The following is a 27,761-nucleotide window of genomic DNA, read 5'->3' on the forward strand; positions in this document are numbered from 1 at the left end:
CTCGGTAGCCCCACTCTACCTATGAGGAAACTGAGGCAGAGAGAGGCTAAGCATTGGCACAAGGCCACAAAACGAATGAAAAGTAGGATCGGGTGCTGAATATAGAGAGTATAGCTCCATTTTGCTGCCTCTTATAAAACAGTCAGGGTAACCTGACATCTCTTTAGAACAGAAAGCATTCAGCCTACTCTTCTGCTTGATTTTCTGGCCCTTCTGTTTGGACCGTGAGTGTTCTAGCGCAGGGGAAGAACTCCGCGAATCTCTGAGGTGCTTGACTGAAGACAATGTAGTGTGTGCATCGCGGTTTACTTCTCCAGAGATGCTTGGCCGGGGCCTGGAAGAGCCGGTCGTTCCGCAAGGACAGGTGCAGAGGGGCGGCGCGCAGGGGGCACTGACCGAGGGCTCCCGCGGGCTCGCGGTGACGCCTCTCCCGGCCCGGGCGGAGGAGCCCCGCGGCCGCGGTGGTCCCCGGGCCAGAGCGGGCGGCAGGGAGGCCCGTGGCTGGCGGGGCCGGGCGCTGGTCCTCTGGGCGGGAGGGCGCGTGGGCGCTTCGCTGGCCCCGCGTCCTCACGACCTCGCGGGGCCAGGCACTTCGCCGGGCCGAGCGCGAGGGCCCCGCGGCCCAAGGACCGCGGAGGGCGGCGGCAAGTGCGCGGCTGGAGCCCGTTCCCTCGTCGCGCCCCCGCCGTCGCCGCCCACCTGGGCGACCGGGGCTGCGGCGGCCGCGCGGCGCTCGCTCCCCACGCGCGCTCGGGGGCGGGCTGCGGCGCTCGCGGTCCCGCCCCGCCCGGTGCCAGACGTGCTCGTTCCCCGCTCTCGGGTCAGCGCGCCGGGGAGCTCTGCCTGCAGGGCGGCGGCGGCGGGGGCGGGGGCCGGGCGAGCGCGCGGGGCGGGCGCGAGTGTCGGTGAGTCACGGGTACCCGGCGCGGGGACGCAGAGCCCGCGGAGCCCGAGCCCGCGCCGCGCGAGTCCCGGAGCGCAGCCGCCCCGCCCGGGCCGCGCCCGAAGCCGCCGCCTGCCCGGGGATGTTCCAGCGGCTCCCCGGAGCCCCAGCCGCCGCCGCCGCCGCCCGCGGGACCCGCGACCATGAACCCCCAGTGCGCCCGCTGCGGGAAAGTGGTGTATCCCACGGAGAAAGTCAACTGCCTGGACAAGGTGAGCCGGGGCGCGGGCGGCACCTGCGCCCAGAAGTTTCGGCACCCGGGATGGGTCGCGGTGTTCGCGCGTCTCGGCGGGCGAGGGGCGAGCGCGTCCCGAGACCCCGCCGGAGCGGCTGGCCCGGCCCGGGAGCCGAGGCTGTTGGGACGGGGAGCGGCTTTCGTCTGCCTGCGGGGCTGCGCGACGTCCGCACCGCAGCCTTGGGGGCCCCGCGCCGCCCGGGCACGAGGGCTCGGGCCGGGCGCGGGGCGCCGTGCGGCCAGCCTGCACCCCCCGCCGGGCCTCCCCGGGCTCCCCTCTCCCCCGGCCCTGGCGGCTCAGGTGATGGCGGCCCGGGGGAGGCGAGCAGCAGTCACTCTGCCGTGGGGCGACCGCTGCCGCAGTGCTAAGAATATCCCCTGGAGAGACCCGGCTCCGCGCCGCGCCGCGACCCACCAGTGCCGACTCCCCCGGTGGGGACGTGGCCCCAGTCGGGTCCCTGCTGCTCCTTGGCGTGGGTAGAGTTGAACCGCCCGGGAGGCTGTCAACTGAAACCAGCCGTACGCGTTACCTACCACCGAAATGCGCGTCTGATGTTACAAACGCTTGGGTAGAGCAAGGATTTGCCTTCCCGGACAGAGGCTGCGTTCTGCATTTGGGGAAAACTGGGCAAGGATGGGGGACTCACATGTCCACGTCTGCCACCCCGGGCTGCCTGACTTCCCTCCGTCAGGCACAAGTGTGGGGAAACCCTAGGAACACTGCGTTTAGGCACTTAAAAGGGAGAGTGCTTTTCATTTTCAAACCTTTTCATGGGCCCCATTTCTCCATTAGCAGAGCTCAGAGCTCCTTTTCCCTAATTCTAGTTTTAATATGTACATTAGTCTTATTCTTAGTTTCATTACTACCTACTATGTGTCAGTCACTGTGGTAGGTGACTGATTTGTTAATAAGTGACACAATTCGTAGCTTAAACATTTCGGCCGCAAGTGCAGTGTGGATGGAGCTTGGCAGCTCTGTGGGGAGTCTGCAGGCCTGGGGGGATTAATTTAAAACCCGGCTTTAATAGATGTCTGCGTTATCACCGACCTGAAAGTAGATAAACACGTGTGCTGCTGCCCGCAATCATTTCATTGCTGTGGCTTTCAGGAAGGGAGGCCACGGTGCACTGCAAAACCTGCTTTCTCATCCGTCTTGCCCAGAACTGGCAGTGTACTAAAATGTTAAATCTTTGCCTGTTTTTCAGTATTGGCATAAAGGATGCTTCCATTGTGAGGTCTGCAAGATGGCTCTCAACATGAACAACTACAAGGGCTACGAGAAGAAGCCCTATTGTAATGCGTGAGTACTGTCTGTCTGCGGTGGCCAGCAGGGCGCGGCCGGGGCGGGGGGGGGGGGCGGGGGGGACTGACTCAGTGTCACCCAGGTGTGCAGGTGGCCGCACAGTGCAGGTCCGCACACTCTGTTGACGCTCACTGCATTTATGTCTTGCTGATGTGTAGGATAATTTGTTTGACTCTTTGCCAAGTTCCCTTTTGAGCTTCATAGCATAACCAGAGTTAGGGACATTTATTGGAAGCTGCAGAATTTACCACCAAGAATGTGTCAATATGCCAATTTCCATTTGAATCATAGGATGTTTCCATCTTGCAGTTTTAGAGTTGAACCTGGTTACAAGGGAAAGGAGCCTCATTTGCTTGGTCTTGGCTGAGACCACATCAGGCATCCTGGCTGGTTAGTGTTAGAGCTGTTGTTGTAGACCTTCCGTATTGACAGGAGCTGCCTTGTAGTGGGTGGCGAATTGAAAACATCAACCTTCGCTGGCAGGCATGGTCTAGCCTACTATAGCTAGCATTTGTATAGCTTACGTGGTCAGGTCATGTTCTTAGTACTGTATACACACTGACTTTTTAAATCTTTACCAAGACTGTGAGTGAGAAGAGCACTTTATTACCCCATTTATCCGACAAAGAAACAGGCATTGAGAGTGTAAACCTCAGGATAGTGGTTGGATCACTTCTGGACGCTCTGTCTGGCACTGTCTAGCTTTGTTGCCTTGGGGGCCTGTGCTTCTCCATGCCCATGAATGTCCATGTGCCACGCAGCCGATTCAGTGTGGGCTCTGGTCTAGACTGCCGGGCCTTCTTCCCACTTTCCCAGTGGATGTGGCAGGAACCTCTGACCTTTTGGCCGAAGAATGTCAGAAGTTCCTCCTCCTGAGCATGTTTGAAGCAGTGTGGCTTGGGTCGTAGGGAGATTGAGGGTTGGGTTATCTTCTCGGTAAACAGCAGGGTTTTGGTAAACAGATGCAAGGTGCTCAGATTGTTTTGTGCAGAACTTTAAAAAAGTTGTCTGGTGGAGAATTCAAACTTTTCCTTATCTCCCTGTGCTTCTTGTAGGTCAAGTTTAGTGCACACAGACAAGACCAGAAATGTGACAAGACATCACAGTTTTTGGGCTTGACTAGAATTCAGGACTTCCTGGGATAAGTGAAGTCCACAGATTTTGCTCAAAGTTGTTTTCAACCTTCTCAGACCCCCATCTCTTACTGGGAAAATCTGAAGTAAAAGGGAAGCTTGAGTGTGTGCTGTCCTGTTTCCTTAAGGAGTGGTAGAAATGATAGCTCCAGATCAAAGGCAGGTGCTGTAAGGAGAGGAGGAGGAGCCCACCACCCATAAGGAACACAGTTCTTGGGTTAAAGGAGAGTGAACTGGTCTTCATGTCTATGTTTCAGATTTATGGGTGACATCAGCATTCTTTACCACTCTGCAGCCTGGAGGCAGCCCAGCGACAACAGGGCTTCTGGGTGCCCTGGAGAGTTTGAAAGGGGCAGTGAGGAGAAAGGAAAGAGAAGTAAATAGCAATTGCAGCAGAGGAAGAGCTGGATACTTGAATCAGAGAGAATAAAAAATGACAAAAATAGAAGAACATGATGCAGCTGGAAAGAAAAGAAGTTGTTGATGGCCTTGGGCCAGTTTGACCACGCAGTGCTTTCTGCTTCGCGAGGTCAGCTTAGCTGAGCAAGAGGACCAGGATACAGCAAGTCATGGATGAGGTAGGAAGGGATGGCTTGCTCTCTGCCTTAACAGTGAGCTAGTGTCCAGAAACACTGAAATTTAGACCCTGAAACAAAAAGACTTTTATCAATGGGAAGTACACTGCTGTATGGTTTTATAGGTCTGGGTCGCATATTTGAATACTTTAGGTATTTTTATTTAACTTCTTTATATTTTAAATATTTTATTTGTTAGAGAGAGAGAGAGAGGGTGGGAGGGTGGGAAGGTGGGAGGGAGGGAGGGAGAATATGAAAGGGAATGGGCACACCAGGGCCTCTAGCCACTGCAAATGAACTTCAGACACATGGGTCACTTTGTGCTTCTGGCTTGTGTGGGTATAGGGGAAGAATCAAACCTGGGTCTTTTGGCTTTGCATGCAAGCATCTTAACAGCTAAGCCATTTTTTTCCAGGCAACTTTAAGTACTTCTAACTTAAATGTTTACAGGTCTTCTCATTTTGTTGGTGGTTTTAACCCAAAAGTTTAGGGTGGTATCTTGGTGCTTTTACTTGATATTGAACTAAGTAGATAAAGGGAAGATAGGAATACATTTTTAGTGGATAAATAAATAGAAAGAACAGATGTTTTAAATTTGTTTACCTTGCCTTTAAGTTCATACCACATCCTAATATGCTATCTTCAGAACACAGGGCTTGGTAAGTAAGTTGTAGGTTCTGTCTGCCAGGATAGGCTCAAAGATATCTGTTGTTCTTCACACACACACACACACACACACACACACACACACACACACATTTTATTTATTTGGGAGCAAAGAGAGATAGAGAGAAGAGAGACAGAGAAAGGGCACACCAGGGCTTCTAGCCATTGCAACAAACTCTAGACGCATGTGCCCCTTGTGCATCTGGCTTACATGGGTCCTGGGAATCAAACCTGGATTCTTTGGCTTCGCAGGCAGACGCCTTAACCACTAAGCACTCTCTCCAGCCCTCATCCCATATTTTGATAAAGGCACGTGTTCTCATGTAATCTGGTCCATGTGTATTACTCTCTGGAAATCCCAATTAATCTGCTCTAATTTGTGTGTGCGTGTGTGTGTGTGTGTGTGTCTGTTCCCTGTGGTGTTGGCCAGAAGGGTGGCCATAATTTCTCTGGATCAGTGGTGGAAAACTGATTCTCTAATAAATACAGCTCCCTGAAAATGAAACATGGGCTCTTCATGTAAAGCCATATTTTATCTCTACCTAGTTTGATTCAGTATTTAGTGCACATATATGCTTAAATGAAAATGAATGTTCTTTCCCTTGTCACTTAAAAAGTATTTTATTTTATTTATTTGAGAGAGAAAGAAGGAGAGAGAGAGAGAAAAAATATGAGAGAATGAGAATGGGCACACCAGGGCCTCTAGCCCTGCAAACGAACTCCAGACGTATGTGTGACCTTGTGCATTTGGCTTAAGTGGGCCCTGGGGAGTTGAACCTGGGTCCTTTGGCTTTGCAGGCAAATGCCTTAAACGCTAAGCCATCTCTCTAGCCCTCCTTGTCACTTTTATATGAGAATTTTCTACATACAAAGTGGTTGAAAGCAGAAGACAGTCATTCCTTACGATCTGAGGCACATTGGTTCCAGGGCTCCTCATATGTACAGAAAGCTGTCTAGTGCCATGCACACCCTCCCGTATACTTTAAGTCATCTCTAGCTGACTTATAAAAACTTGTAAGTGCTTTGTAAAGTGTTGTTACTCTTTATTGTTCATGGAATAATGACAAAAGGTCTGTACATGTTTAGTACAAATACACATTTTCTAAGATTATTCCATTTGTAACTAGCTAAATCAGCAGAAACGGTGGCCAGTGCTAGGGAAGTCAGGTTTTACATTAGCCTTCTGCTGTATGCCCTTCATTGAAATTAAACTTTGATGAACATTTTGCAATTTTTTGCTGCATTTTAATTATACTTAATTATAAACAATTTTCTAATATTGATGGGCCCTTTACCAATTTCATATATCATGATTTTCATCACTAAAATTGTATCATAAATACAGACATTTTTAAGGATCATAGAGCTAGGACTGGAGAGATGGCTTAGCAGCTAAGGCACTTGCCTGTAAAGCCAAAGGACCCAGATTTGATTCCCCAGGACCCATGTAAGCCCAATGCACAGGGGCGCATTTGTCTGGAGTTCGTTTGCAGTGTCCATTCTCTCTCTCCCTGCCTCTTTCTTTTTCTCTCAAATAAATAAATATAAAAATAAAAGCAAATAATTTTAAAAAAGAATCACAGAGCTATTATAATACATAAGAAAATTAATTTATACAATTTTGAAGCTTTATATCTTGTGCTTATTTATTTTCCTCATTATTCTAAGAGACTGCCTTTGATAGTACTTTTTTTTTTTGCTGTTGGTGTGTATGTATGTGTTTTGTTTTTAACACCAAGATCCAATCAATGTGCATAATTTACATTAGGTTGTTAAGAAAACACCAACTTTTCTTGGTTACTAGGGTTTCAATTTCAGTATTAGTTATTCGGTTTCTGTTATTATTTCTCTTGTTTTATGTAATCTCGGGCTTCTCATGGGCAGATCTTAGTAGTATTTCTTGTAAAAGTAAGCATGCAAAATTGACCTTTAAAGCACATTAATATTGTGTTTAAACATTTAAAAACATGAGCACAGATGCCTAGTTATTTTAAGAAAACAAAAAGACTTCTCATTGTCATTGTTACCTGAGGCTGTTTTACATGGCGGAATGGAGTAGTGAGTACTTTTTCAGCTTAGATGTGCTGCTTTTTAGTCTCATGTGTTTAGAGAAGAAACAAGAATTTCATGCAAAGGCGAACATGTATAAAGTATAATTTACATGATATTTAAATTTTGATCTTTTAATATGATGATCAGAATGCAGTATATACTAGATGCAAGATTAGGCATAATGATCCTAACACAGTAGTGCACACTATTAAAATATTTAAAAACAAACTGGTCTACTTGGGTATGTGCCATACTTTCAAAAGCTGTATGTTTCAAAGCAGGCAGTGAATTCTTAGCACATTCGTGTGTTTCTTAATCTTAGATGTTGCAAAGCAAAGAGGACGAAGTGATATGTTCTTTCTTATGGCTCAGAGGTACTGAGAAAGCAGCATGAGATGATTAGACAAAAAAACAAAAGCACAGCTTGTATTTATGTGTGAGTTATATGCCAAGTTAAGTTACAAACACTTTGGTACTCCACATGCCACAGAAAGAATATGAACCTCAAGATCATTTGTCAAATTATTTCATTTATTATATGTATGTTAAAAATATATCAGTTCTTAGAATTTCCTGTGAAATTACTGCTTAGAAGTAGCAATACCAGTGACTGACCTTCAGTGTGCATTCACCAAATGTCACATTTCCATAGGTAGGTCTGGGGAAGGATCAGTTATGATACAATAGTTTAATATGACCTTGCCAATAATTTCCCCAAATCACTCCTTCTACAGAATTTTTTTTTGGCTAAACATTTAGCCTGACCTGGTTGCCATGAATAATACATCTTCTTTGCAGCCATACCACCCTGAACGCACCCTAGCTTTTCTGAATATTATATACTGAATCAAATCAAATGCATCTTTAATTATTGGGCTAAAGAACATAAATGCCATCGAAGTATGTTTAATCATCCTCCTGGATAAGGTTCCTTTCATCGCATATGATCTTGGAAGCCTTAAAAATGAGACACAGGAGCTGTGTTCTGCCTTCACCTCCCCTCTCTGGCTGTGAGCACTTCCTCTCCTGAATATTCATTGACAGTCTCCAGCCTGGAAGCTGCTGGGCTGGGCACTGCTCATTAAGAGCACCCAGTGGCCAGTGCACGCTGCCAAGCCTGTCTTGAGAGTGGCCATCGAGGCCAGCACTTGGCTAGCTCTTCTCTGCTGGATGCTCCTCGTTAGTACTTTTCCGGAGGTTATCAGAGGACAGGAAAGAAAACGCAGTGACCTTATCTCTTAGCCTTCTTTTCAAATTTGGTTCTATAACACTCTATGGTCTTGAGTTATTTCAAAGGGCTTTATGGAATTGTGCTGTTGAATTTGTCTTGATTACTTAAGAAGTTGTCATGAAGTGTAGCATGTTGGAGCTTTGGGGCATGGCAGAGCTGGATTTGAATCCTGGCTCCTTCCTGTACTTTTTAGCAAATCTTTGGAATGCTAAGTTTCAATTTTCTTCCTCTAAAAATACTAATGCTCTCTCTCATTTACTCTTCCCACTGGTGACAAAATGCCTGGCACCTGCAGCTTAAGGAAGGGGAGGTTTATTTTTGCTCACAGTTTCGGAGGTGACAGCCTATCGCGGTGGGGAAAGCGTGGCAGGTATAGCTTTTAGCTAGTCACATCCTGGTGGCAGACTAGAAGCGGAGAGCTCAGACAGGAAGCTGGGCGTGCTGTAGCTCTCGAGGCCTACCCCAGTGTCCTACACTTGCCAGCTGGCCCCAAACAGTGCCACCAGAATGGGACCAAGTGTTCAAGCACAAGAGCCTGTGGGGGACATTTCACAGTCAAAGCACAGCATGCCCGCCTCACACAGCAGTGTGAAGACTGTGACGACACATGGAGAGGGTCTTGCCCAGGGCCTGGCACACAACAGACCTTCAGTAGACAATGGTGCTTTGCCCACAGTGGGACCGTTCTGAGAGTGAAGAAAGTGCAGAAAGCTAAAGAACTGTGAGCTGCAAGTGCCTGTTCATACTGAAGTTTTTTTATGTTTGCTTTGTGATAATGCTGGGAATCAGATGCAGGGCCCCTTATATGCTGGTCAAGAGCTACACAATCAACTTCCACACCAGTTTTTCAAACTAGAATGGCATTATTAGAGCTTGCAACCTGAATTATAAGAAAGAAAGAAAAGAAAAGAAAAGAAAAGAAAAGAAAACATAACTAAACCAACAGCAAGTGAAAACATCAGCATGTCCTTGAGTAGTAACAGAGAATTGTTTTAGGAAACTTTTAATTTTTTCTTAGTGGTATAGGGTATGTGCAGACTTACTGGATCTTGATGTAAGAAATACTTTGTGTTGACAGTAGTGGTTGACAAGTGAGAAAGGTGAGGTTATATTCTCTATTCTGTAGTGTAAAGTATGTGTGCTGTGTATATAGTGTGTGCACAGACCCTGTGTGCATGTGTGTGGTGGCCAGAGTAGAAGGAGCAGAAGATCCTCTTTGATTGCTCTTCTACATTGAGACAGTTTCTCACTGAAGCTGGAGCTGCCATGTTTTCAGTCAGGCTGACCAGCGAGCCCTGGCGATTCTCCTGGGCCTGCTTTCTCAGGACTGGGGTTACAGCTAGGCATGATGACACATTACATGGGTGCTACACATGGAACTCAAGTCCTCACGTTGCACAGGGAGCACTCCTATACACTGAGCCATCTCCCCAGCTATTGGCTCATTTTCTTATTTCTTTTAGATATGCATAGAGAGAAAGGGAGGGAGGGAGAGATAGATAAAGAGAATATGTGAGAATAGGCACAGCCAAGCCTCTTCCCACTGCTAACAAATTCCATACACAAGTGGCACTATGTGCATCTGGCTTTATGTGGGCACTGAGGTATGGTGGCAGACTTTGCAAGTAAGTGCCTTAACCTCTGAGCCATATCTCCAGCCCATAGCTCATATTCTTTATGCCTGATACATCAGAGAACATTGAAAACAGCTTGTTGGGCTGGAGAGAGATGGCTTAGTGGTTAAGGTGCTTACATGTAAAGTCAAAGGACCTCAGTTCGATTCCCCAGGACCCACGTAAGCCAGATGCACAAGGTGGTACATGTGTCAGGAGTTCATTTTTAGTGGCTGAGGCTCTGGCACACCCATTCTCTCTTTTTCTCTCTCTCTTACTCTGCCTCATTCTCAAAAAAAATAAAAAAAAATAAAAAAATAGCATGTAAATACCATGTGTAGCATAAAATGCACATCAGCAGCTATGACCGTCATGCTCCCATGGTGTCAGCCTTTCCCTCCCCTCAACCCCAGGGCCATCCCAGCACTGCCACCCCTTAGACTTCAGCTTGCCTGGTACAGGCTCACAGACCATCTCCCATATGTGGGAGCTGTGTAATTCCCTGTCGGTACTCCCTCTGGTGGTGGTGGGGGAAAGGGAGTCTGTATTGTCCACACACATGTCCCCAGAGCTGGGCATTTGGAAGATACTCAGTTAACATTAAACCACCTCAGTGACTGTAGATTGTGCTGCCATCTCAGAGTGTAGGCTCTATCCTTAACCTTAATTTCGTTATGGAATGTCCTTATTTCTCTGTCAGTTTGGATGGATAGCTTTGCTGGATGAAGTAATCTTGGTTGACAGTTGTTATCTTTCAGAACTTGGAATACATCATCCAAGCCCTTCTGGCTTTTAAAGTTTGTGCTGAGTAATCTGCTGTTATTCTGATGGACTTGCCTTTGTAGGTGTCTTGATTTTTCTCTCTGATTTTTAGTATATTTTCCTTGGTTTGTGTGTTTAGTAGTTTAATTATAATATGGTGAGGAGAGGGTCTTTCCTGATTTTGTCTGGTTGGTATTCTAAAGGCTTCCTGTATTGGCATCTCTTTCCCTCTTTGAGGGAAATTTTTCTTCTATGATTTTGTTGAAAACACCTGCTATGCCTTTGGAGTGAAATTCTTCTTCTTTACTATACCCTGAATTCTTATGTTTGATCTTTTCATAGCCTTTTGAATGTCTTGAAATTCCCACTCATACCTTCCTGTTAGCTTGTCTTTTTCTTTGTTGGATGGTGTTAGATCTGCCACCTGGTTTTCTTGTTTGGATATTCTTTCTCCTTCACCCCTTCTATTGGTGAGACTTTCTGTAGAGTTGTTTATTTTTATTTTTTTTGACTTACGGAGCTTTTCATTTCTAGTATTTCTGCTTGTTTTTTCTTAAGTATTTCTATTTCCTTACTCATGTTTTGTTTTCTTGTTTGATTTACTTGAACATTGTTATTCTTTTGAAATCATTGTCAGGCATTTCATCTAAATCAGTCTCACTGGAGGTCATTTCTGATGGATTTATTATTTTTGGTGGGATTATATTGTCTTGATTTTTTTGTGTTTCTCATATTGGGTAGAGATTTTGTTTCTTGAGTTAATTATATGTTTGGGTTTTCTAATTATCTGCAGTATTCTTAGATGTGAAAATCTGAAGTTATATATCTTCAGGGTAGGAGCTTAAGGTGGCAAGTGTGGCTGTTATATGATTTCCAGAATAACAGCAGAAGTGACCCTAGGTGTTGGGTTTGCCTGCTATGCAAGTGTTCTAGTGGGCTGGGTGGAGGAAAATGCAGGCGAATTCTAAAATTCATCTTAGCAATATACACACTTAATCAAAACCAGCACGTAGAATTTATGTAACAGGGGTATTAAAATAAACAGATCATCTAACAAAGTCAAAGTCCCTAAGGGTGTGTGTTGCCCCAAACCCTTAATCCTGTCAACTAGGAGGCTGAGATTTCTGGTCTGTAGAGGGCTCCAGGTCAGCCTGGGGCTGAGTGAGACCCTGCCACCAAGAATGACAGAAGATGACGACAAAAGCACTATAAATCTGGACAACTCCAAAATTCAGCTTATTTAAGAATGACAAAGCCGACCATCAATCAAATCTAACACATAACCTGCCCTGACACGGAAGATTTGATTAATACTTCCAGTGCAAGCCTGTATGCCAGGCTTTGGGGCAGGTATTGACTCTGTGTAAATAAGCCATTACCTTTTGGAATGGCTTCCAGTCTTACCTACACTGTGTGCTTGCATGGGTCCCTCTTCACTGAGCTCTGGACTCAGCTACGTTGGTTGTGTCAGTGGATCCACTGTCCTGGCCTGGCTCTGCTGGCTGCTGTGTGGTTGGTCTCCCTTCCCGTGATCTCCAGTGTTGCCAGTGCTGGCGGCTGGAGGGGAGTAGGCTGTGGAGGGTGCCTGGAGTTGTTCTGGAGCTGTGTTCTCTTCCACTCATCTGGTCCCTCCTGTCTTCTCCTGTAGGTTTGGACTTTGTGAGGTGGCTGGTGTGATTAGAGTCCCCCTACCTGGGTTTTGCTCTGTGGTTCTTAACCCCAGTTTAGGATGGGGCCCAGGGACTGACTTCTAGGAAGATAGAGTTGTGACAATCTAGAGGTACTGGGTGGAGGTTAGGCTTTGGGGAGCCTGAAAGGTGGTTTTGTCAAATGTGAATAGTAAGGGATAAAATGATATGTATTGATGGGATAGGCTTGTTAATTCCAATCTGTAATGAATGGTAGGACTCACAGTCATTGCTTAAGCATTCCTTATCTATGCTTATTTATTCCCTTCTTAGTTTAGTTATATTCTGTAAAATGGGAAACTGTTCTCTTTCTAACAGGAACTTTATAAAAATTAAGTGGGTGAAATGTTTGCAAGCCTCACCACATCAAATGACACTTATTATTTACCCAAGTGCCAGTCCATTCCATTACTTGTATGACAAATTGGAAGTTGTCTCTCGTTCTCAGAGACAGGAGAAAATGTTATATTATTAAAAGTGGCAGTTTCTGTGGAAGGGCATTGTGACATATAAGTGTTCTCCTGAGAATCCATTTGATACGCCTTACTTATGACTTGAAGTTGTGTATCTCAGAGAAAAATTAGATCTTTGTTCCTTGACACGGAAACTTGTATTAAAGGAAGACAGGCCCTCCCTCCTTCCCTCCCTTCTTTCTTTCTCCTTCCTTTTTCTCTAAGTGGGTTAGTGAAAAGGAGAGGTGGACATACTTTGAGCCAAATGGAATGTTCTGCTTGTCAGGCACCTCCCTATACCACTGACAGACTGGATGCATTTTAGTATTTTTTGCAATTATGGCAGAGGATAGCATTTACAAATTATGTGCAGAATTTTAAAAAATATTTTTATTTATTTGCAAGCAGAGAGAGACAGAGAGAATGGGTGCACCAGGGCCTCCAGCCACTGCAAACGAACTCCAGACACATGCGCCATCTTGTGCATCTAGTGTTAATTGGGCACTGGGGGACTGAACCTGGGTCCTTTGGCTTTGCAGACAAGTGCCTTAACCAGTAGGCCATCTCTCCAGCCCAAGGAATTCTTTACTGTTTGAAAGTGTTTGCAAAAGTTGTCTTTGCAGCATGGCTTCTGTCTCTTTTATGGTGCATTTATCATGGAATGACATCAGGTTGGCAAAGGTTTCAAGGTGAAGCACTTGCACATACCTCCGGCATCCTAGAGCAGTGTGAAGCTAATGTGAGAAGCAGGCGCTGTGTGCTGAAGGGTGTATTGATTGCGTGTCAGGGGCGGGGGTAAGAGCACATTACAGTGCCGTCTGTAAACATCTTCAGATGAGTGTTTTACAGGGTAGTTCCTGGCAATGTCAGGAAGTGAGAAAGATACAGACGGCATTTCACATGTGCCCTGCCTCTGGCACGTCGAGCCACTTTGTGATCTCCAGAGGAAGAGGTGGATTTTCTTTTCTTTCTGTTTCTGCCCTATCTTGGCGTTAGCAGTCGGAGAAGTAGATGTTGAGTAGTATTTATGGGCTGAGTACCCAGCACATTTCGAAGGCCGAGTAAAAAGAATTGTTATTGATTCTCCCATGCTCAGCTGTGCTATTAGCATCCCACAAAGCTCTGCTAATGAACCAAGTGGCTCTGCAGACCTTTCTAGTTGAGCCTAGATAGGGGCATGGATGTATAGCTGTGAAGTCAGGAACTTGTGAAAAGACCAGGGTTTGAAGGGCCGGGACATACTGGGATCCCAGTGCTAATCTCATTTATCTTTAGCTTGCGTTTTCTTAATGGAGCCCTGGAGGGAGTGACCTTGCACTATTCCACTTACGTTTCCCTTTCCACACTGTGTAACTGACTTATCCCCGGAATTGTGGGAGGAGCTTGAAGACAGCCTATGCTGGATGTTTGTTCCTAAAGCACAGGGATTGTGACTAGACTGGTGATCTGTTATACTCCTGCTTAGCTCAGCAGCATAAAAAGCCATTTAGGTGGAAATCCTTGATGATCTCCCCTGACACTCATTATTCATCAGAGGCAGATGCAGAGCAGTTCAGAGCACTTGGAGAAACAGGGTGACTGTACTCCCCCAAACAGCTCCAGATCAGTGCTAATATGGACTTTAACTCTGACTTTTATTATCCATTAACAAACCAAAAGAATGAATCTTACTGCCTTCAGTCAGGGAACACATCAATAGAGAAGGCTTGTCCTATTCACAGATGTGGTTTTGAAGGTTTGTTAGTTTAGATGACTGCATTATTCTCTTTGGGATGCTCTTTCCACAATCTCTCCAGGCCTCTGAACCTCCAGGTTCTCTGTCATCTTCCTCCCCGCTGCCCTTCCCTGGTTCAGGTTTTCTGACCATGTTTGCCCAGTGACCTTACGCTTGTCTTCTGACTGGTCCCTCTGTCCCAGTCTTTCCCTTAAAATTTTTTTTTTTTTTTTTTAAATTTACTTAAAAGAGAGAAAGGAGCTGGGCGTGGTGGCCCATGTCTTTAATCCCAGCACTTGGGAAGCAGAGGTAGGAGCATTGCTGTGAGTTCAAGGCCACCCTGAGACTACATAGTGAATTCCAGGTTAGCCTGGGCTAGAGTGAAACCCCACCTTGAAAACCAAACAGAGGGGGGGGAGCAGACAGAATTGGCACTCTGGGGCTTTTAGCTGTTGCAAATGTACTCCAGGAACATGTGCTACCTCATGCATCTGGGTTGTGTGGATACTGGGGAATTGAACTTGGGTCGTTAGGCTTTGCGGGCAAGCAGTTTAACCTCTAAGCCATCTCTCCAGCCCCAGTCTTTCCCTTTTTGAATACCTTTCCTGCTAACAAAGTTACCATTCAATACATGCTTCTGGCCACATTTATTTCCTGAATAGACACCTTTGTGGCATCCCACTAGCTACACAGAAAAGCAAATTGGATTTCTGAGTCAAAACATTTTATAATTATCCCTCTACCCATTCCCCATTGCCGTCCTCTCCAGCCACACTATGCTCCTAGCTCTGAGGCCTTCATTGAGCTGCTTAACTGAAGTCTTGGTGTGCTCACCTGTAGTGTGGATAGATTCTACCTCAGAGTGTTAACGACTCACTGGAATAATCAAGGAATTTCAGAAGCATAGTAAGAAGTAAGTGAAGGCTACATATAATTGTCATCATTTTGACCCTTTGTTCCTGCTTACATTATGACTGCCTTCTTTTATCTTCAGTGGTCTGATTCCATTTGGGAAAGATTCTAAGTTTTTAGTAAACTATTGTTCTTTTTCTTCATGCATTCATCGTAGGTTCTTTTTTCCCGTCCCCAAGGTAGGGTCTCACTCTAGCCCAGGCTGACCTGGAATTCACTGTGTAGTCTCAGGGTGGTCTTGAACTCATGGTGATTGTGCTACCTCTGCCTCTCAAGTGCTGGGATTAAAGGTGTGCACCGTTACATCTGGCTTCATTGTAGTTTTTAATATCTTGATTTCACTATTTACCAGAAGGTGTGTCCTGTACTGTAGTTTCTGTTTTTTACACATTAGAGGTGATTTCCTGCTGAGATTAGGACATGAAAGTCCTCAGCCTGGGACAAGGGATAAAGGAAGTCAGATCAGCTACAAGAGATTTACACTTTAAGGAAAAGTTTCTGGCAAGTGTTAAAGGTATTGAGAAGGGAGTGCTGCAGTCCCGCAAAGTATGCCATAAAAAGGGTCCTCCCAGCTGGACAGCCTGCACCTGAGACTTCGCCCGCAGTGCGTGAGTTCTCAGGTCACCACACTACTGAACAGTGGTGGAAATTTCAATGTCTTGAACTCTTTCAGGAATGGTAATTAGGAAGACCAGCCCCAAAACGTGGTGCCTGGGCTGGTTAGTTCAGCCCACATTCAGAATTTATAAATACCTCAGTTTGGGTCCCAGGGTGGCTTACCCCCTCTCACCTCCCTCATGGTGGGATCTTTCTGAACTTCCTTCCCTTTCCTTCTCTTAATCTAATAAAATCTCTATACCTAAAAAAAAAAAAAAAAAAAAAAAAGAGAGAAATGACAATTAGCTAGGATGACTCACTGAATCCAGGAAAGTGCTGTACTTAAGATAATTGTTTTATCATCAAAGACACAAATCAGGACCAACTTAAAGGGAGACACACAGCGGGAAAAGTCGGAGAGTCCTGATCACAGACAGAGCTTCCCCGCCTTTGCTGTGTGGAATCGGGATATGTTATCTTTCTGCATACTGATCAGGGTTTGATATTCAGTGTATTTATTGGTGTTTCATTACAGATGTGCAGCTGACTCATTAGCCATGTGATTGTTTAATCTTTAGCCCCTATTCCTTGGAGGAGGTCAGCTGATCTTACCTAACCTGATCAGACATGAGCTATGTTTACAACATGAGGTTTTGTTTGGTCCACGAGGCTTATGAAAGATAGGGGAAATAGGGTTCCTTCTGCAATTCTATGGATTCAAAGTATCCCAGAAGCTAGAGACCAAGGCTAATCAAATTCTTTATTTGACGATAGGTGTGCTCTGCCTGTCTGGATCAAATGTACTCTGTTCATACCACAACCCTTTCTGTCCTATTATGTCAATGATGATGGTGTAAAGACCAACATCTGTATTTAGTCACTTAATAGAAGTTAGGAAAGACAACATAAACAGTTTGCTGCCTCTATGGAAGGACCTACCTATGGAAAGCCCTTCATAATAACTGTGGATTTGGTTCTAATGAGCAAGTATTTTCTGTGAGCAGTGCACATTTTTTTTTTTTTTTTTTTTTGCCTCAGGTACACCCCAGAACCTGCAGTGTGCTTAGAGGCCATCCCCTTGGTGGAATAGACTGCTCAGTTGGCTCAGGGGCAAGGTGAGCCCTTCTGGGCTGAGCAATGTAGCTCAGCTTTATTCCAGGCATTCCTAGCCAAGAGCTGACTCAATGATGAGTTAGACTTTTGTTCATAAGAATCCCTGTGGCAACTCTAGCTGGAGCTGGCCATGCTTGAGCTGGTAATGCATTTGACTAGCAGCAAGCACTTACGCTTAGGTGAAATATTGACATTTAGAGCTAGATGACTGATCACTGATGTGAATTTGAATAATAGATGACAAAAGAAATGTTTATGAAGGTTTTCTGGGTGATGGGATAGGAAGACAGTCATATTACAGAATGTGCATGCATTAAAATTCTCAATAAAAATGTAAAAAAAAAGTCGATGGAAAAGATACAACATTGAGAAACCTAAAGTCAGTCATATCATATTACTGCAAGTCCTAAAATGAGCAGAGAAAAACTGATTCAAAGAAATTACTTTTTATAAGTATTTTTTCCAATCTTAACAAATCCTATGTTTTAGATAAAAGTTCACATATACCTTTATTTGATAATGTGTGTGTTTTTTCTGGAAATAAGTTTACTCTTTTCCCCCTTAAAACTCAGCTGACTCAGTCACTCTCTGATGAATGGAAGGTCTGTGTATTTTTTTATGTAATCTTGTTTTTTCATGTCATTTTCTTTTCTCTCTTTTCTGTTCCCATAATTTCATAAACAACTCAGTAGGCTCGTGTCCCCCTCCCCTACTTGGTCTCTGGGTTTCTCTCTGTCTTTGTTTAAAGTCTTTTCTGCTGCCAGTGACATTGTTCTCTGATTTTCTTAACAGAATGCCAAATTCTATTTAAAAATTTCTAGATGCTTTAGGCACATAATAATTAAGGGTTATTCCTGTTGGGAATAGAAACACCAGATTAGCACAGTTCTTCCTGTGGCTGAGGCTGCTGAAGAAGGAAGATCCTGTTTATAGAGGCTTTACCAACTCTGTCATCTTTAAAGAAAAAGGTAGTTATGTAATGTTGGGCTTAATTGGCCAGGAGCTGAGAACTTGTTTTTTTTTTTTTTTTTTTTTTTGTGTGTGTCTTTTGTGTTCTGGGCACCTGGAGCCTGAGTGGCCCATGCAAATAGGGCCTGCTGGCCTGGAAGTGTCCCGTGGATGACATTTGGCGATGTTGAAAAGAAAGTGTGGTTCTTCCTCTATATATTGATAATGTGGCAGAAGGGGAATGAACACTTGTTGGCTGACTTTAAAAGTATATTTATTGACAAGTGGGGGAAAAAGTATATTTTAGCTGATGATAGTGGCTCATACATGTAATTCCAGTTCTTGGGAGGTAGAGGCAGGAGTATCGCACATTCAGGATCAGCTTTGCTGTCTAGTGAGTTTGAGACTAGCCTGTGTAATATGGGACCTTGTCTCAAAACAAACAAACAAAAACAAACAAACAAGATGGAGAGGTGGTCCAAGCATGAGGACCTGCGTTTGATCCCCTAGAATGCATGTAAACAATCGTGTACTCTGTAATCCCAGTCTGGGAGGTTGGAGACAGGTGATTCCTAAACCTCCATTGACCATGCGGGTTAGCTGACTTGGTGAGTTCTAGGCCAATGAGATGCCCTGTCTCAAAAAGATTGACAGTGCCTGAGGAACCACACCCAAGGGTTTTCTCTGACCTTCACATGCATGTGAATATAGGCATATATGCATGCATACCCGTACACCAAACAGAAAGCATATGTATTTTGAGTGTGATACAGCCATCCTGTATCTGATAGCAGGTCTCCTTAACTTGCTTTCACTCTCTGATGTCTCTTGGTGGGCTAGGAGAGATTTTTAGTCCGGATTTAAAAGTTAACTCTGTAGCAAGAGATGGTTGCTCACATAAAAGAGGTACCCGAGTGAAGGAGGGATCAGGTAATGCTTGTCTGAGACCATCAGGGGAGGGTGTACAATCTCCCATCTGCACAGACACCACAGAACACACCTTCTCTGGAGGTCCTGCTGTCTTGGGGTGGGATGGCTGCTAGTGACACTGTGACAGCAGAGAGGCTGGCTGTACTGAAAAGATACTGAAAAGAAATATAGCCAGCTGGGCGTGGTGGCTCATGCTTTAATCCCAGCATTTAAGAGGCAGAGGTAGGAGGATTGCCATGAGTTCGAGGCCACCCTGAGACTCCATAGTGAATTCCAGGTCAGCCTGAGCTAGAGTTAAAAAAAAAAAAGAAACGGCCAGCAGGGAAATTCATCCTTAGAGACTTGAAGGTTAAAAACAAGGCATTATAATGAGAATGAAGGGAAGCGCACAAGGGCGGCTCTACTTCAGGGCTGAATAGGCCTGTCAGCCTATTGGCGCTTTCACGTGGTAAGCTATCTGCAAAACACACAAAGAGTTTCAGTTGATTTCTTGATTTGCTTATGTTTATATTTTCACTGCTTTCAATTTAATTTGGAAGATAAATAAGAGCTTGGAGGCAGGGTAGTCGTTTCAAGGACTCTGGATTACTTAGTCTCTGTTCTGCTGGAGTAATTAAGAACGAATGGAATAATTGTTGGTCATCCTGCACCGAGACTTTGGGAAAGTTTTCAGTGATATAAGAGAACAGGTAGGGCCTGTAAAGGAGTCCGGTTCAATTAGTCTTTTCATTCATGTGTCCATGGGTGCAAGTGTGGATGCATATTGCTGAAGTGCGCATGAGGAACTGTGAGGACAAGAAGGACGGGGAGTTACACAGCGTTTTCCTCCCCTTTGTTTCACATGTGGCCTTTAATGAAGATTGAACAAGCCAGCAAGGGAAGGTGTTAGCTGGAATCCCATTATTATACTGAAATACCTGTAATAAGTCAACGATTTAGAGAAAAGGTTTATTTTGGTTTTGGGTTTTGGAGCCATTGCATTGAAGCTGGTGGCCGGGCAGCACGTCGTGGTGGGGAGGTGTGTCGCAAGCAGAGCTCACCGCTTCATGGCCAGGACAAGAGAAAAAGAAGACATGCCCCCAAGTTATCCAAGACCTTCCACGGAGCCCTACCTCTTAAAGGTTCCACCATCTCCTGATAGCACCAAGCTGGGGTCCAACCTTTAATACAGGGTTTTCAACCTTTTGGCTTCTTTGGACACATTGGGTAAAGAATTGTCTTGGGGGCTGGAGAGATGGCTTAGCGGTTAAGCGCTTGCCTGTGAAGCCTAAGGACCCCGGTTCGAGGCTTGGTTCCCCAGGTCCCACGTTAGCCAGATGCACAAGGGGGCGCACGCGTCTGGAGTTCGTTTGCAGAGGCTGGAAGCCCTGGCGCGCCCATTCTCTCTCTCTCCCTCTATCTGTCTTTCTCTCTGTGTCTGTCGCTGTCAAATAAATAAATTAATTAATTAAAAAAAAAGAATAAAAGTTTAAAAAAAAAAGAATTGTCTTGGGTCACACAACATATGTGGGATGTCCCAGTCAAACTATAGAAGAAGGAATAAAAAGAAGGATGGCTTAAATGAGAAAGAAGATTGAAAAGTAAAAAAACAAAAAACAAACAAACAAAAAACCCCAGCAACATAGTGATTGGGGAAATGGCTAATTGGATAAAGCACTTGCTATGCAAGCATGAAGATCTGAGTTTGGGTCTGCAGAACCCACGTAAAGCTGGATGTGGTAGCTTGTGTCTGTAATCCCAGTGTTCCTGCAGTGAGATGAAAAGCAGAGACAGAGAATCCTGGAAACTTACAGGCCAGCTAGCCTGGTTTACTCAGAAGCAAGTGACAACAGACCCTGGCCTCACTGTGGAAGTGAGGCCCTACACCTAAGCTTGTCCTCTGCTTCCTGTTCATGTGCTGCGGCAGGGTGCGTGCACACTTACACACATGGAGATTGGAAAAGAAAAGAGAAATAAAGCAACCTAGAGCATTCTGGGAGCTCTCTGAGCTCCGACAAGAATGACATAGTTTAAAAAATACGTGACTGGAAGTTTGCGAAGGGGAATTAACATTGGAACTAGGACCAGGATAACTAAAGATCACAGTGAAAACATCTAAAGACAAAGGGGTTTTCAAAGCACTTATATACTGAGAAAAAAACCTTGAAGTGTAAGGAGTAGAAACCAGGTTCTTACACATGCTAGGCAGTGACCTTGCCACAGACTACCACTGCATTCCCAGCTCTTGAAGAAGGTGAGCCAGGCCTTGGGGAAGACATTGTAATAATCAGTGATGACAGAAAGGGAGAATTTTCTGATTCTTTTTTTTCCATTTGTTATTTGTTAATTATGGACATACTAAGTATGGGTATGAATTTTCTGGTTCTTATTTACCATTCAGCCTTTCTACCAAGAAGTGAAGAATTGCAACCAACAGAAGTCCAGACACCATTAAGAAATTAAAACAGGCTGAGGCTTCAGCTCAATAGTAGAGCACTTGACCAGCACATGTGAGGCCTTAGCCCTGTGTATTATTCCCAGCACTACAATGGAAAAAAAAAGTACATGTTAGAAGAGCCAATAGTAATAAAATATCAAGCCATTTTTCATCTGATAAAAAGTATATCAGACATGTCCAACCCATGGCCCATAAGACTTGCATGCAGCCAGGGATACCTATGAATGTGAGGTATCACAAAATTATAAATTTATATAAATCCTTATAAGATTTTAATAAACTGTTTTATTGACAACTTCCATAATTATAGATAATAAGCCATGATGACTTCCTTCTCTCCCCTACTTTCCCCTTCACAAATCTACTGTCTATTATATCCCCTCTCAATTAGTCTCTTTTTTGTTTTGATGTCATCATCTTTTCCTCCTTTTATGGGTCTTGTGAAGGTAGTGTCAGGCACTGTGAGGTCATGGATATTGTTCTGTCTGAACAATTGTATTGTAAGCAGTCCTACTCTTCCTTTGGCTCTTAGATTATTTCTGCACCTCTTCTGCAATGGACTCTGAGCCCTGGAAGGTGTGATAGAGATGTTTCAGAGCTTAACACTTCTAAATCTCTTCTTCTCAGCACTCTTGCCTTTTGGGTCATCCCAGTGGTCACCACCATCTGAAAAGAGAAGCTTCTTCAATCAAAAGTGAGAGTAGTGGGTTGGAGAGATGGCTTAGTGGTTAATGTGTTTGCCTGTAAAGCCAAAGGACCCAGGTTCAATTCTCCAGGACCACCGTAAGCCAGATGCACAAGGGGCACATGCATCTGGAGTTTGTTTGCAGTGGATGGAGGCCCTAGCATGCCCATTCTCTCTCTGCCTGCCTCTCTTCTATCTCTCTCTCTCTACTTGAAAATAAATAAAAATTTTAAAAAAGTGAGAATAACGTTAATATATAGGTATGAACATTAAGAAAAGTGCTTACAAGGCAGTTTGGTGTGCATAATATATGCATTTAGCCAGACAAAAGCAGGTGTTACACTCCTAGGATTCATGACCTTCCCCACCATAGGCTTCTGATTAGGTTTTTAGTACCAGGCATGCATTCCCTCCTATGGAACAGGATTCCAGTCCAATTAGAGAGTGGTTGGTTTTTTCCCAGTGTAGACATGCCGCTATTGTACCCTTTTGGTCATTTGGCCTGACTGGCCAAACACTTGTAGTCTACTGTTTTCATTGCTTATGACTTCTCTCTCCCATAAGGCTGTATGCAGTGTAGCTTTTTCCGGCTTTCTGTCAGCACCAGCTTGACTTCTTAGTGATCTTGCAGCTCAGGTATGTGGAGTCTTCAGTAATAGGGTCTTACTGTCTATTCCTGGTGGGAAATCAAAAGCCTTGGCAGTAGCCTGTCATGTTTTGGGGGCATCAAGGAACTCTGGCCAACAACTCACTGGAAGGTATCCCATCCCTGGCACTGAAATTTTTCTAGTAACAATCTATGGCTTCTGGTTGTGCCATAATCCAAAAACATAGGCTTATTCACAAGATCTTGAATTTTGATTGACCCTCCCCCACCGGTCTTGTACTTAACCTCTTCCCATTACCTTACTTAGACCATTCCATCTCCAGTAATCTGTTCTTCTACTTACATATTATACAATACCATCCCCTTAAGTCCTCCCTCCCAAATCCCCCCCCCCCCCAGTCTTTTACTAGCTTTCTGGCCTCTGCTACCATTTCTTTTTACTCCAAATCACATAAAAGTCTAAACATTTGTATCTAGGATCCACATATGAGAGAGATGTTTGGCTTTTTGGGCCTGGATTACCTCACTTAGTATAATCCTTTCTAGATCCATCCATTTCCCTGCAAATTTCATAACTTCATTTTTCTTTACAGCTGAGTAGAACTCCATTGTATAAATGTGCCACATCTTCATTATCTACTCATCAGTTGAGGGACATCTAGGCTGGCTGCACTTCCTAGTTAATGTGAATCGTGTGACAGTAAACACGGTTGTGTAAGTGTCTCTAAGGCAGGGAGACGAGTCCTTAGGATATATGCCTAGGCGTGGTGTAGCTGGTCATGTGGCAGATCTGTTTTAGCTGTCTCAGGAACCTCCATGCTGACTTCCACAATGGCTGCACCAGACTACATTCCCACCCACAGTGTAGAAGAGATCTTTTTCTATTTTCTTGATGATAACCATTCTGACAGGAGTGAGATGGAATCTCAAAATAGTTTTAATTCGTATTTCCCTGATGGCTAAGGATGTAGAACATTTTTTGTTTTTTACATGTTTGTATGCCATCTGGTGCCTTTTTCATCTCGAATTATATTGATTTATGTCTCTTCTCTCTTTTTCTCTTCCTCCCAAATCTCCCCTCCACTGAATCCCTTCTTTCTAACTAGTCTCTCTTCTATTTTGCTGTCATCATTTTTCCCTTTGATTAAGGTTGGGTTTTTTAAATGCATTTTAATTTTTTAAAGTATTTTATTTATTTAAGAGCAAAAGAGAGAAAGAGAAAGCGAGAGAGAGAGAGAGAGAGAGAGAGAGAGACAGACAGAAAATGGGCATGCCAGGGCTTCTAACCACTGCAAATGAACTCCAGGCACATGTACCTCCTTGTGCATCTGGCTTTACATGGGTACTGGGGAGTCAAAACTCAGGTCCTTAGGCTTTGCAGGCAAGTGCCTTAACTACTGAGCCATCTCATCAGCCCACTCTACTCTCTTTCTTTTGGTCAGATTTGCTAAGGGTTTATCAATCTTGTTTATCCTTTCAAAGAACCAACTCTTTGTTTCATTAATTTTTTTTTTTTTTGGTGTCTATTTCATTATTTATTATTTCTTTCTGTCTACTGATTTTTGGTTTGCCTTGTTCTTCCTTTTCCAAAGCCTTAATGTGAAGTATTAAGTTGTTTACTTGTGATCTTTCTAATTTCTTTTCTTTTCTTTTCTTTTTTTTTTTTTTTTTTTTCTTTTTCGAGGTAGGGTCTCACTCTAGCCCAGGATGACCCGGAATTCACTATGGAGTCTCAGGGTGGCCTCGAACTCATGGCAATCCTCCTACCTCTGCCTCCCGGGTGCTGAGATTAAAGGCATGTAGCACCACACCCGGCTCTAATTTCTTAATATAGGCACTTAAAGCTATAAATTTCCATTTTAGGACTGCCTTCTTTGTGGCCCAAGGGTTTTGGTATGTTGTGTTCTAATTATCATTTTATTTTATGAATTTCTTGATTCTTTTTTGATTTCTTCAATGACATACTCATCATTCAGTAGTGTATTGCTTAGTTTCATGATTTTGTGTATGCTGTTTAGTTTTTCTTGTTGCTGATTTGTAGTTTAATCCCATTGTGATCAGATAGAGTGCAAGGTATTATTTCAATTTTCCTGTATTTGTTAAATTTTCTTTGTGTCCTAATATATGGTCTGTTTTAGAGAATGTTCCTCTTGCTGTTGAAAATAATGTGTATTCTGCAGTATTTGGATAGAATGTTCTGTAGATATTTGTTAGGTCCATTTGTTCTATGACATCACTTAATCCAGATGCCTTTCTGTTTGTTTTGCCTGGATGACCTGTCAACTCATGAGACTGGGGTATTGAAGTCACCAATTACAATTGTGCTTGGTATTATCTGTGATTTTAAGTTTAATAGTGTTTGTTTGATGAAGTTGGGAGCCCCCATGTTAGGTGCATATATGTTTAGAATTGAAATGTCTTCCTGTTCGAATTGTTCCTTTAATCTACATAAAGTGACCTTCTTTATCTTTCTTTACAAATTTGGTTTGAAGTCTATCCTGTCAGATATTAGGGTAGAAACACCTGCTTTTGTTTCCTAGCCCAGTTGCTTGAAATACCATTTTCCATCCTTTCACCCTAAAATAATGTCTGTGTTTAAGGAGTGGTGAGTTTCTTAGAGGCAACAAACAGAAGGATCTTGCCTTTTAATCAATCTGCAAGCCTGTGTCTTTTAGTTGGGACATTGAGGCCATTGATACTATTATTGAAAGTTAGGTATTTATTCTTGTCACTCTTCTTGTTTTGTAGTGCTGCCTGTTTTCCTCTACTCTCCTATATTAACTATATTTCCTTTCTCTTCAGTGTGAAGGATCCCTTCAAGTTGGCTTAGTGATCATATATTCCTGTAGCCTGTTTTTGTTGTGGAATGTCTTTATTTCTCTTTCAATTTGGATGGATACCTTTTCCGGATAAAGTGATTTTGGTTGACAGTTGTTATCTTTCAGAACTTGGAATACATCATTCCAAGCCCTTGTGGCTTTTAAAGTATGTGAGTAATCTGCTGTTTTCCTGATAGGCTTGCTTTTATAAGTGACTTTGCTTTGTCTCTTTAACTGCTTTCAATATATTTTCCTTGGTTTGTGTGTTTAGTAGTTTAGTTGTAATATGGCGAGGAGAGGGTCTTTCCTGGTTTTGTCTGGTTGGTGTTTGAAAAGCTTTCTGTAGCTGTACTGGCATATTTTTCCCTATTTGGGGGAAATTTTCTTCTATGATTTTGTTGAAAACACCTATTGTACTTTTGGAGTAAAATGCTTCTCTTTCTACTATATCTTGAATTCTTATGTTTGATGTTTTCATAATGTCCCGAATGTTTGAAATTCCCATTCATACCTTCCTGTTAGCTTGTCTTTCTCTTTGTTGGACTGTATTAGATCTGCTACCTGGTCTTCTAGTTTAGATATTCTATCCTCTGCTTCATCCATTCTATTGATGAGACTTTCTACAGAGTTTTCTAATGTTAACTTACCTTTTTAAAAATTTTTATAGGCTTCACATGGGTACTGGGGAATAGAACTAGGATTGTTCAGCTTTGCAGGCAAATCCCTTAATCACTAGGTCTTCTCTCCAGCCCCCTGCCTCTACTTCTTGACAAATGGTTATTTTTCAGGTGTTATGACCTCTTAACTCTCAGGACCTTTACTTGGTGGCATTATGTACATAAGCTTGTGAAGCAAGTAAGAAACTGTTCTCTGATGGATTATCCCTGCTCATAGGAGAATGGTATTAAAATATTTATAAGGAAATGAACTTCAGTTTCCCAAGGAAAATGTAAGAAGAATATGGTTTCATAAAAGTATTCAGAAAATATGAACATTTTTGAAGTTGTAAATTTCCTAATTGCTGTAAAAAAGGTCTCATGTAGCTCAAATTGGCGTTGACTTCCATATGTAGGCTAATGAATCTTGATCTTCCTAGTGTCACCTTCCAAGTGCTGAAATTATGTGTACCACCATGTCCAGATGCTTGACTATGTTTGTGAATAATCTGTCTCCACGTAAAGTCACATTCTGAGGTTCTTGGGGTTAGGATTCCCACATTGTTTTCATTGGAGAGATAAACCCAGGTTAACCCATATCAGATTCACTAAGAAAAAGCAAAGCAAAACTAGGTTCATGTTTAATGTTATAAAAGAAAAGCAGTATACACACAATGATCTTGGAGTTTTTGTAGATAGAATTTAATGCTTTTTTTTTTGGTATTTCGGTTGTACCTCCATTTATACCTTTAAAAGCTTTTTTTTTCTTTCTTTTATTCTTTTTTATTTATTTATTTTTATTTTTTTTTGATTTTTCAGGGTAGGGTCTCACTCTAGCCCAAGCTGAGCTGGAATTCACTAGGTAATCTCAGCGTGGCCTCAAGCTCATGGCAATCCTCTTGCTTCTGCCTCCCGAATGCTAGGATTAAAGGCATGCGCCACCACACCCGGCTTCTTTCGCTTATTGTTAAGAACATATTTTGTGTGGTTACATCATTGTTAGCACCATCTTTCCCCTCCTCCCTGCCCCCCTTCTGCAGGGGCCCTCCTCAGTGGTTGCTGGTATTTCCCATGGGGTGTGGCTTATGTGTTGTGGGAGCAGCAGTCAGTTATGGGGGGGTGGAGGCAGTGCCTCTGGGCATGGCATTCCAACCTGTGACTCTTCCACCCCCTCTTCTGCAGAATTCCCTGAGCCTTGGTGGGTGTGTTTTAAGTCTACTTCAGTGATGATCTCTTAGGAGCCTCTGGATCTCTGCTTTGGTAGAGACTTTCTCTGAATTACAAGTTGGCCATGGTTTCTACTCCTTTTTTTTTTTTTTTAAAAAGCTTTTAGAAGATTATTTTTTAGGGGGGGGGGGGAGAGAGAGAATGAGAATGGGTGTGTGCCAGCGCCTCCAGCTGCTGCAGTTAAACTCCAGCATGCCTCATTTTGTGCATCTGGCTTCACACGGGTACTGGGGAATAGAACTAGGATTGTTCAGCTTTGCAGGCAAATCCCTTAACCACTAGGTCTTCTCTCCAGCCCCCTGCCTCTACTTCTTGACAAATGGTTATTTTTCAGGTGTTATGACCTCTTAACTCTCAGGACCTTTACTTGGTGGCATTATGTACATAAGCTTGTGAAGCAATTAAGAAACTGTTCTCTGATGGATTATCCCTGCTCATAGGAGAATGGTATTAAAATATTTAT

The 27,761-nt window shown here is 43.7% G+C and overlaps 1 protein-coding gene across 2 annotated transcripts in view; it reads left to right on the plus strand.

Annotated features, from left to right (window-relative positions):
• The first annotated feature begins 231 nt into the window (after positions 1-231).
• Nebl (nebulette) overlaps positions 232-27,761 on the plus strand; it is a 443,662-nt gene continuing 416,132 nt past the window's right edge. Inside the window, exons 1-2 of one of the 2 annotated variants that reach the window (XM_045134970.1) lie at positions 232-364; positions 2,384-2,478. In XM_045134970.1, the coding sequence (XP_044990905.1) occupies positions 320-364; positions 2,384-2,478 (140 nt within the window). In that variant the 5' untranslated portion in view covers positions 232-319. Of the gene's footprint in view, positions 365-1,027; positions 1,156-2,383; positions 2,479-27,761 lie in introns of those variants that run through there. The other variant, XM_045134969.1, reaches the window with a different exon arrangement.

This window comes from Jaculus jaculus, chromosome 15 (genome assembly GCF_020740685.1).
Source record: "Jaculus jaculus isolate mJacJac1 chromosome 15, mJacJac1.mat.Y.cur, whole genome shotgun sequence".
Taxonomy (NCBI): Eukaryota; Metazoa; Chordata; class Mammalia; order Rodentia; family Dipodidae; genus Jaculus; species Jaculus jaculus.